The sequence below is a fragment of the Stylophora pistillata genome, chromosome 7, assembly GCF_964205215.1.
Source record: "Stylophora pistillata chromosome 7, jaStyPist1.2, whole genome shotgun sequence".
Lineage (NCBI taxonomy): Eukaryota > Metazoa > Cnidaria > Anthozoa > Scleractinia > Pocilloporidae > Stylophora > Stylophora pistillata.
The window spans coordinates 10,072,200-10,082,315 of record NC_142525.1 but is presented as its reverse complement, the minus strand read 5'-3'; the positions used below and the strand labels follow the sequence as shown (position 1 = coordinate 10,082,315).

Genomic DNA, 10,116 nt, shown 5'->3' with positions numbered 1-10,116 from the left:
TGTGCAAAATAAAGTGGTTGGTAATGCAAGGGGCCTTAATTAAACCAGTCAGGCCATTTCAGTCCCAAAATCAAACCATCTGACGTTATCTTAAACAGCATTTCAAAGAGAAAAACTTATCGCACCCTCTGTGTACTAAACCCTTAAACTGCCACGAGTGACCAAGACAGAATTTCTCTTTACAATATGAATACTAATATCAAACAGACAAGTGATGAGAATAAAGAAAAATGTCAGTTAGGGAGTCATAAGTTGAACCCGTGCTAGATTCTCCGAAGTAAATTCATAAGAATTCCATGACTGACAGTAAGGAGAATTACGAAAGGATCTTGAGAGTGAAGGTATTAACGGATCAGACACATCTAAACGGTGGTGTGTCGTTCAAACATTGAAAATTTTTTTTTCTTGAATAATACATTCTACCATACATACAGCAGACTTAGACGTAGAGTATATAAAACAAGGAAAAGGCTTTCTTGTACGTGTTTTGTTCGTTTGTAAAAACTTCTCGTAGATTCCACTCCAGCTATCTTTGCATAATGAGCCACAAGCTCTCCTACTTACAAACAATTACAGAATAAAGAGAGCAAATCTGTATATTACTTTGAAGTCAATCAGTCAGTTTGAGCAATCAGCTTCGCTTCAGGAGTGCAAAAGCTTTTGGATAGTAATCTGTTTGTTGTTACCGTAAATTTTGCATGGTTAAAAGCCCCCAGGGTGGAATATATTGCTTTGTGCCAGCGGACAATGGTTGACTTTTCAAAATAACTCTGATTTTGATGGAAACTGTTAATTGCAACTCTATTGTGTCGTCCCTTTTTGTTTTCATTCTTTCAGCTTGGTCTTGACGCAAGTTGCTTTCTCTTTTATGTTTCTTTAAATGCGGCTTAACTCATTTTCATTGAATCATAACCTTAAGGCTATTTCATGGTTGACCGAGAAATAAATTCGCAGACGATTGTTTTTAGTTCGGCAGAATTTTACTCATGTTTATCGAGAAATGAATATGTATGTTAGATGTTAAGACGTTTATCAAAACAGAAAGCTCTTCAGTTAGTCTTCGCAAGGATAATCTAAGAAGAGAGCAAGGCTCTGTGATATTTTGGATCAGTCGACAATCGTACTTCAGCTTTTACAAGCAAAAAGGTTTCACAAGCCGAGATTTAAACGGGGTTTCGTCAGGTAATTCCACGAAATGCTGAAAAAGTTTTCTGTTGCAAACGTTCCACCTCGCTTCGATTTCACTCAGTTGCCAAACAGTGGAGAGGACAGTGGCTCTCACGTGTTCTGTCACGGAAAAACAGCACAACTTCACTCGAGAATTGGAGGTTTTCAAGATGAAAAACAGGTAAGTACATCAGAGTGTCTTTCATAGCAAAACAAGTTTATTTTGATTATCTGGATATAGTCAACGGCCAGATCATGCTGACAGCTGAGACTAGCTGAGCCACAGTTACTCTTGTAGCATAATCATCCTACCACAAAGAAAATTTCCCGCTTGAATTTTTATCAATACTTTATTTGCGCGAGTCTCAAAAACAATTTTATGAAATATTTCAAGTGAAAGAGAAATGCTCACAATTCGAGAAATGGTATCGATCTACGAATTTCGTACGTTCATATATTTTATTGAAAAAAAATTTATACCTCAAAGAACTAACCAATTACTCAACGATAACAGATCTCGTGGTCTTTTCAAATTGAGGTACTTCTAAAAATTTGGTGCTCGGATGAAATTCTGCGGTTTTGTTTTTTTAAAGCTACATAAAGTACTTTATTCATCACATTCAAATAAACTTTATCTATCAAGTACAATCGATTTTCCCTACGAAAGAGCACAGTTGAACAATTAGAAAGCAAACCTAAAGATACATCTTAAACGTTAAGAAGGTCTTAAGAGTTTCAGCTGAATGAATTGCGTGCGAATCGCGTAAGCTTGTAAAGTGTCGTCGTCGAGTTGAAGTGGTTTTGCGAAAAAATCGCTCTAAATATAGTCCTGCGGTTTTGTAACTCTACAGATTCACTCGTTGATTAACCATGAATCTCATATTGTTTTGACTTTTAGCTGAACAATGATGCAAAAGATTTTAATGAGTTAATTTAGCGCCTGCCAAACTAGGGTATTGCCAATTCCGCCTTGAAGGAAAAAATCGATTGATCACAGCTTTTCTTGTCTTGAGCTATCACGTTCTCACCATAATCAACTTTAATTGGCTCACGCAGTTTTTCTTGAAATAAACTAAACCCAATTTCGTCATTTTCACACTGTTTTTGGCAATAGTTTCCTAGTTACAATAATAACATCAAACACAAGAGCTTGGCGTCCAAGTGTGAAACTGCTGAAAATCTTCATGACTCAAATTAAAAGATGTTTTGAGCACGGAAAAGAAAAACAGAAATAAAACAACAAACTCTACCTGAATAAACCCAATAAGATTGTTTCTGTTGAAGTAATGATCGACTTTGGAATTTCTAATTCTGTGTACCGCTAGTATTCATGATAATTTGCTTGACTGAACATGGCTTCACAATCGTAAATTGATTAGTTTATTATTCGCAAAGACGTCGGTAGAAAAACACACACAACACTTTGAAGATACCATGTAGATTTAACAACTTTTTAGGATCAACCTTCATGCGCATCACAAAATAACAGAGATATAACGAGCGTTCTTATTGGTCAACAACCAATGGTTTAAAGCAGCGGTAAACGTTCACAGAATTTTTCAAAGGCAATAGAACACACTTTTGATAGTTTATCGGAGTAATAACTCACTTCGAAAGCTGAGAGAACACTCGAAATGTTTGTTATTAAAAATTTTCTTTAGCTCTCCTAACATCTTGCGTGAGTTATTACTCATTCTTACTCCGGTACATTGATAGAAAGTGCGTTATATTTCACTTAATTTTGCGAAGGAAGGTAACAACCCCGAAATGGAAAGCATTCCTCTTAGTCTAAAATCATTTAACCGATTGGAACGTTGTCAATTGAATGATATTAAGTCTTTTTCAGCTCCACTGAAATGACGTGTGTTCTTGTTCGATCATCAGCTATAGGAAAACAGGTGATTCAATTATGGTTGATCATGACCCTTCCATGATCCTTCATGATTCTTCTGCCATAAACACGGTTCAGTAACCAATGAAATGTACCTAAGCTTTCACAGTTCAAAACTGAAGTTAAGGCAGGACAGTAAAAAATAAGTACCAGGAACTAGGAATTTGTTAAACGGGAACGGGGATTCCTCTTTTTTTCGTTGCTAAACTGAAAAATTGGCCTTAGATCTACCGGACCTGACTAGACTTTGGAATGGGACACCACCTCATTTGTGGAGGTTGTCTTGTAAAGCAAGTAGTAAATTAGAACTAAAATAAGTAGACTGTTCGCTATTTATTTCTATGAATTATACATGTAGATGATTCGGGCTTCGTCTTCAGTTATCACACGATAGAAATCTTGAGTTTGTAATTTAGCTCTTGAATAGGAAGTGTGTAGCGTGCGCATGCGCGCGTATTTTTGCTCCGATGAGGGGCTCACGCTCGAAACGTCGGCTTTAGAATCTCTTTACGGTGGCCATTTTACATTATCACCACACCTAATAAAACCAAATTTTCTTGTTGTACTCCCGCCCCCACCCCTGACGCAGCATCACAGTTTCATTTGAAGCAGGATCGAGCCCATTAATGGTAATGGGCTCATGTTTGAAGCCAACCCTTTCTTTAGTGCTTAGCGTAGCCAATCAGGTTGCTGTATTTGTGGTAGAAAATTATTACGTGTACACTGACAAAAAATATACTGATATCCAGGGAACAAGATCGAGGAAAGAATCCCTGATGCCACCGATTCCATCAGCAAGAAATTCACCTTCCTTCAGAAAAACGTCAAGTTCACGGGGTGATGATGGATTACGAAAATTATCGGGGAGAGATCTGGACCAGAACAACAATGACATGAATGGACTCAAAGTTTTTGGTGAAACTGGCTACCTGGCAATCAATTCTGGGAAGAAAAGCACGGCTGAGAAACTCAGTGACACTGGATTTCAGCTTTATACTTCCAAAGACTCGAGTAAACTTCCAAAAATATTAAAACCTAAGAAAAAAGTCAGCAAGGGGTCGAAGCGGAAAAAGACAAATGCTATAAATGATGAAAGTCAAGAAAGTGATGTTAATGCTCGGTTGGGAGCGATACAGGATAATAAAGGCACCTCAGGTGAATTATCTACGGGGCAAGATGGTGGAGAACTTTATAATAAATATGGACTGGACCTTAAAAGAGATTTCAGTAAGTTATTGAATTATTGCAATTTTTGTCCAAAATCAAAAAGCAGCGTACTCAAGCGTGGACCAAAGGCTACAATTATGATTATCAACAAGGGAAAACTAGGGAAGAAGTTGGGGGAAAGAGAACCTCATAGGTCTGGCCAATTCCACTTAAGTCATTTACCGGAAATATTTATTCCGTAATTAAGAAAATATACTTCCTTACCGGAAGTGTGTTTTCCGAGACGTGTGGTCTGACCCAAGCAATGCACTTGGGTCAGACCATGCAGTCCCTATAAGTTTAATATCTACTTGAGATCTTTTGATTTGCTCAGGGATGAAACATTTCCCCTTTTGGCCACAACACTATGCATTCATATCTCAAACTTAAAACTTTTATTCCAGGATAGTTCTTAGTTATCCCCAGTCCATCACTTCATAAGCGTTCAATTTAATCAGCATTATCTATGGGCGACAAAACTTTCACCCGAAGGACCTTTGATATTGTAAGCCTCAGAAAGTAAAATAAAGTTGTTGCATGTCCTCATTATTCCTTCAACATCAAAAGTCTAACAACTTCAGTGGAAAGTTAAACTTCTTCAATTCATCTTAAGTACGTGATAATGAGCACTAGCATCAGTCACACAATTGCAAAACATATTCCAATTTGATTTGAGTCTTGATGACTTTAGTTGCCTCAACAATAGATGCAGCAACGATATCCCTAATACAACAGTTTAGCAAGTTCAGATTGGTCGGAGTCTTTTTCAGTTTAATTTGATCGCCCCAGCAATAGATGTAGCACCCGTATCACTAATGTGATTTTCAGACTAATCCAAATTGATCAGAGTCTTGTTGACTTTAATTGCCTCGCCAATAAATGTAGCGCCGGCATCATTATGCGTTTTCAGACTGCTCCAAATAGGGCAGAGTCTTTCTGACTCTTAATTTCCTCAACCATAGGTGCAGCAGTGGCATTTGAGTATTTAAAGATTTGTACAAAGTACTGGAGCAGAAACTGGAGCAGAAACAATAGGACATAGGTCCCCTACGAGGTTTAAGCTCCAACAAACCCACCCGTCCCCCCCCAGGGGAGGACATCCATCACACAGTAATCTCGTGCGTGGGAAATTAACGTCTCCTGTCCCTAACCCTGCAGGAGACGGGACCTCCATTTATTCGTCCCTATCCGAGAAGACTAGAATATCTAACCATTTCTACCATTAGTACACTAATAGCCAGACAGAATCAAAATTGGTCAGTCTTGTTGACTTTGATTGCCTCGGCAATAGATGAGCACAGGTTTCATTAATAACATTCCCAAACAAATTCAAATTGGTTAGGGTCCTGGTGACTTTAGCAATATACCCAGCTCCGGCTTCATCAATAGAATTCCCAGTAGGACAATTCAAATTGGTCAGAGTCTTGTTGGCTTTGTTTGCCTCGGCAATAGATGTAACACCGGCAACATCAATATTATTATCAGATAAATTCAAATCGGTCAAAATCTTGTTGACTTTTATTGCCTCAGCAATAGATTCGGCACCGGTATCACCAATAGAATTCACAGACAAAATCAAATTGGTCAGAGTCTTGTTAACTTTGAGTGCGTTAGCAATAGAGGTAACACCGGCATCACAGATTTTATTATCAGACAAATTCAAATTGGTAAGAGTCTCGTTGACTTTGATTGCTTCAGCGATAGATGCAGCACCGGCATCACCGATATCATTAGACAAATTCAAATTGGTCAGAGTCTTGTTGTCCTTGATTGCCTTAGTAATAGAGGTAACACCGGCATTACAGATCTTATTATCAGACAAATTCAAACTAGTGAGAGTCTTGTTCACTTCGAGTGCCTCAGCAATAAATGTAGCGGAGCGGGTATCATTAATACCATTCCCAGACATATTCAAGTTGGTCAGAGTCTTGTTAACTTTGACTGCCTTAGCAAAAGAGGTAATACCTGCATCACAGATTTTATTATCAGATAAATTCAAATTAGTCAGGGTGAGGAGGTGAGAACATGTGCGTCATGGCTGGTCGGCTTTATTTGGCGCTCCTGCAATGTTTGATTTTCCTGCAGTTTTCTTACTTTTTAAGAGCAAATTTTCGCATTGAGCGTAATAATTTGTATGACCTGATTGTGGAAAATGAGTCTCATGAAGGATTTAAGGAATGTTTTACTGATGCAATTTATCATCGATGTACAACTTTTATCAAGCCAGCATTAAGAAATGGTTTCCATAGAACACGACGAGCTGAATTCAAAGTTAGCAAGCATGGAATCACAAGCTTAGCTATCCCAGGACATGATCCTCCTTTGGATATAACTGTTCATGCATCAAGATATCTCTAAGAATCCTGGTCCTACTGGTTTCATGGATTGCTTTATCAGTCAATTGATTCTACATCGATTATTGTAGAACAGTCGACTACAGATCTCATGGATATATTTATTAATGCTAACAGAAACATTAGCTTTACGCTAACTAACCAAAAACCAGATTTAATGGACTTATTTGCTGAAGCATATACAAATACTCAAAGATTTCACTCTATTCATAATTTTACCTCAAACTCGTCGAACATGAATACTAATTTTACTGAATACAATAACTCAATTACTGTGAGGATTACTCCACGCACTGATGCTAAATATGCGCCTTCCATCAACAATTAAAGTTCACGCTCACTGGTTCCAATTAAGTCAACTGCCACTACAAAACCTAATCAAACTAACACTACAAAAAACACATTATTTGCTCTATTTAACAACAGATCCGTCAGAAATAAAGCTATGGCTATCAAGGATTATGTTGTGGATAACAACATCGATATTCTGGCACTTACCGAGACATGGCTTCGTCCTGGGAAGTATGATGAGTTAGAAATCGGCACATTGTGCCCTCTTGGCTATATATTTCTTCATGTACCGCTTCATGTTCCAAGATTGCATGGCAGAGGGGGAGGAGTAGGCGGCTGTTTAAAGCCAACCTCAGAATAAATTTTATACTTACAGATGATTTTCCATCTTTCGAAGTAATGGATCTTCGTTTTAGATCTATCAAGTGCATCAGGTTTTTGATTATTTACCGATCACCTGATTCAAACTACATAGCTTTTTTCCAAGATTTTTCACGACTCCTAGAGCAAGTTCATGCTGAGCCTACTAGTCATATTATAATTGCTGGTGACTTTAATTTCCATATTGATGACCCAGACAATCAACATGCCCTACAGTTTCTGGACCTACTTGATTTTTCGAACTTAAGACAACATGTCATAGAGGATACGTATATACATGGTCACACCCTTGACTTGGTTATTTCAAGATCAGATGACTTGTTAATTAATTCATATAACATCATGGACCCTGGACTATCTGACCACTATGCTGTTCTCTGTGAACTACGCCTACAAAAATCTAACTTCGAGAGAAAGCCGGTAAATAGTCGAAATCTACGCACTTTGAGTATGGAGAGTTTTTGCACTGACTTTATTGATGCTTTCCCTGATGAACAATGCACAGATCTGAGCTCACTGGTCGATAAATATGATTCTACACTGCTCTCTCTAGTTGACAAACACGTTCCAGTAAAACATCGTTGGATTACAGTTCGACCAACGGCTATATGGTATACACCTGAAGTGACTGAGCAGAAGAGAATTAGAAGGAACCTTGAACGAAGTGGCGCCTGACAAGATTGCCGTCTGATCATCTGCGTTATGTAAACCAGTGTGATGTTGTTGTTAATGTCACTCCCAGACTAAAATCTGATTACTATTCATCTATTATCGAACAGCACTCATCTGATCAAAAGGTGTTATTTTCTACCGTAAATAAGCTCTTGCAGAAATCAACTCCCAAGAGGTATCCTTTCTGTCATGACAACGCAGCGCTGGCCAATTCATTTGCTGATTTCTTCTCGGAGAAGATTGACAAAGTCCACCATTCACTGTTTGCTAAACAAGATGCAATCAACAATGGTCTCACTTTGGAGCTACCTACTGAAATTTCAACGTCATTCTGTGATTTCGTTGAGGTAACAGAAAAGCACATTGTGGAGTACGCCGCCAAATCTTCTAATAAATCTTGCTGTTAAGATCCTATCCCATCTATCGTGCGTGAAAGTGCTACTCCCAGTTATTACGAAGATAGTTAACATGTCACTCGATACAGCTACTGTACCTAAATCCCTCAAGATTGCTACTCTCTCTCCTCTCCAAAAGAAGCCCGATGCTGATCACAACCAGTTTGCTAATTTTAGACCAGTATCTGACCTAAGCCTTGTCTCTAAAATCATTGAAAAGTCTGTGGCGGTTCAACTCACCGATTACATAACGAAGCACCACTTGGGTGAGATGTTCCAATCTGCCTATAAAGTTTTCCATTCTACAGAAACCGCCTTAGTTAAAGTGCAGAATGATATCCTACGCGCTGTTGATACAAACCATTCTATTGTTTTGCTACCATTAGACTTATCTGCGGCCCTCGATACGGTTGACCATTCTATACTGTTGTCAAGACTAGAGCAAAGATTTGGTGTAAAAGGAAAAGTAATCCAATGGATTAAGTCTTATCTTATGGACCGTCGACAGTTTGTACAAATTGAAAACTGTAAGTCAACGTTACGCAAATGGGTACATGACGTTCCACAAGGATCTGTTTTGGGCCCATTATTGTATGTACTATATACTTCTCCAATAGCTTATATTATTAAGAGCTATGATCTACAATATCATTTATACGCTGATGACACGCAAATTTGTGTCTTTCTTGTCAAGTTCGCAAGATGGACAACAGTTAAATCTAAAGTTGAATTGTAAAACATTTATTCATGGATGATATTGAACGGCTTGAAGCTCAACCAAGATAAAACCGAATTGTTACTCATCAGTTCCAGGTTTCCGAATCGTTAGCCGATTTGTTACTCATCAGTTCCAGGCTTCGTCAATCTCCTGTACTCAATTTTTTTGAAGTCGGTGATGAAAAGATTAGCCCAGCTCAATCTACAAGAAACTTAGGAGTGTTTTTCGATCAACATCTAATAATGGATGAGCAAGTTAAAAAAAGTCTGTCAAGCTTCGTACTATCACCTAAGGAACATAAGTAAGATACGAGAATATCTCAGTCCGGAAATTGCTGAAATTGTGATTCATGCTTACATTACATCTAAATTGGATAATTGCAATTCCCTTCTCTATGGACTACCTGACTATACGATTAACCAGCTACAGTCTATACAGAACGCTGCAACGCGAGTTATTACTTTGACAAAGAAATGGGAACATATTACACCTGCATTAAAGAAACTTCATTGGCTACCTGTTAAGTATCGCATTATCTTCAAAATAATTCTACTTGTCTATAAAGGTCTACATGGCTTAGCTCCAACGTATATTGCTGAACTGTTGCATCAAAGGAATTATGGCTCTCGTGTACTGCGTTCCTCATCACAAATGCTCCTGATGGTTCCAAGAACATTTCGAAAGAACTATGGTGACCGTGCTTTCTCCATTCCCGGTCCCAAGCTTTGGAACGATTTACCATATCCCCTGAAAACATCTGAATCTGTTGCAATTTTCAAGAAGAACCTTAAAACATACTTGTTCAAAGACGCTTTTTAATTTACGATTTTTTATAATTTAATTGCTATGTTAATTAGTCTATAATTTTGTAAAGCGCTACGGAGAACTAGTCGAGCTTAGCGCTATATAAATGCTTTTTTATTATTATTATTCATTTATTATAGTCAGAGTCTTGTTGAATTCGAGTGCCTGAGCAATAAATGTAGCGGATCGGGTATCACTAATACCATTCCGAGACAAATTCAACTTTTGGTCAGCGTC

General features: G+C 38.0%; 2 protein-coding genes across 2 annotated transcripts; one reads left to right on the top strand and one right to left on the bottom strand.

The window, feature by feature from the left end:
- The first annotated feature begins 868 nt into the window (after positions 1–868).
- Positions 869–4,822, top strand: LOC148726559 (uncharacterized). The gene is made up of 2 exons (XM_088726551.1): positions 869–1,348; positions 3,808–4,822. Exons 1-2 carry the CDS (start codon positions 1,196–1,198, stop codon positions 4,465–4,467), a joined length of 813 nt encoding a protein of 270 aa, XP_088582677.1. The 5' UTR covers positions 869–1,195; the 3' UTR covers positions 4,468–4,822.
- A 209-nt stretch (positions 4,823–5,031) lies between these two features.
- On the bottom strand, positions 5,032–10,101 carry LOC148726558 (uncharacterized). The gene has a single exon (XM_088726556.1). It carries the CDS (start codon positions 6,171–6,173, stop codon positions 5,487–5,489), a length of 687 nt encoding a protein of 228 aa, XP_088582682.1. The 5' UTR covers positions 6,174–10,101; the 3' UTR covers positions 5,032–5,486.
- Positions 10,102–10,116: the final 15 nt, after the last annotated feature.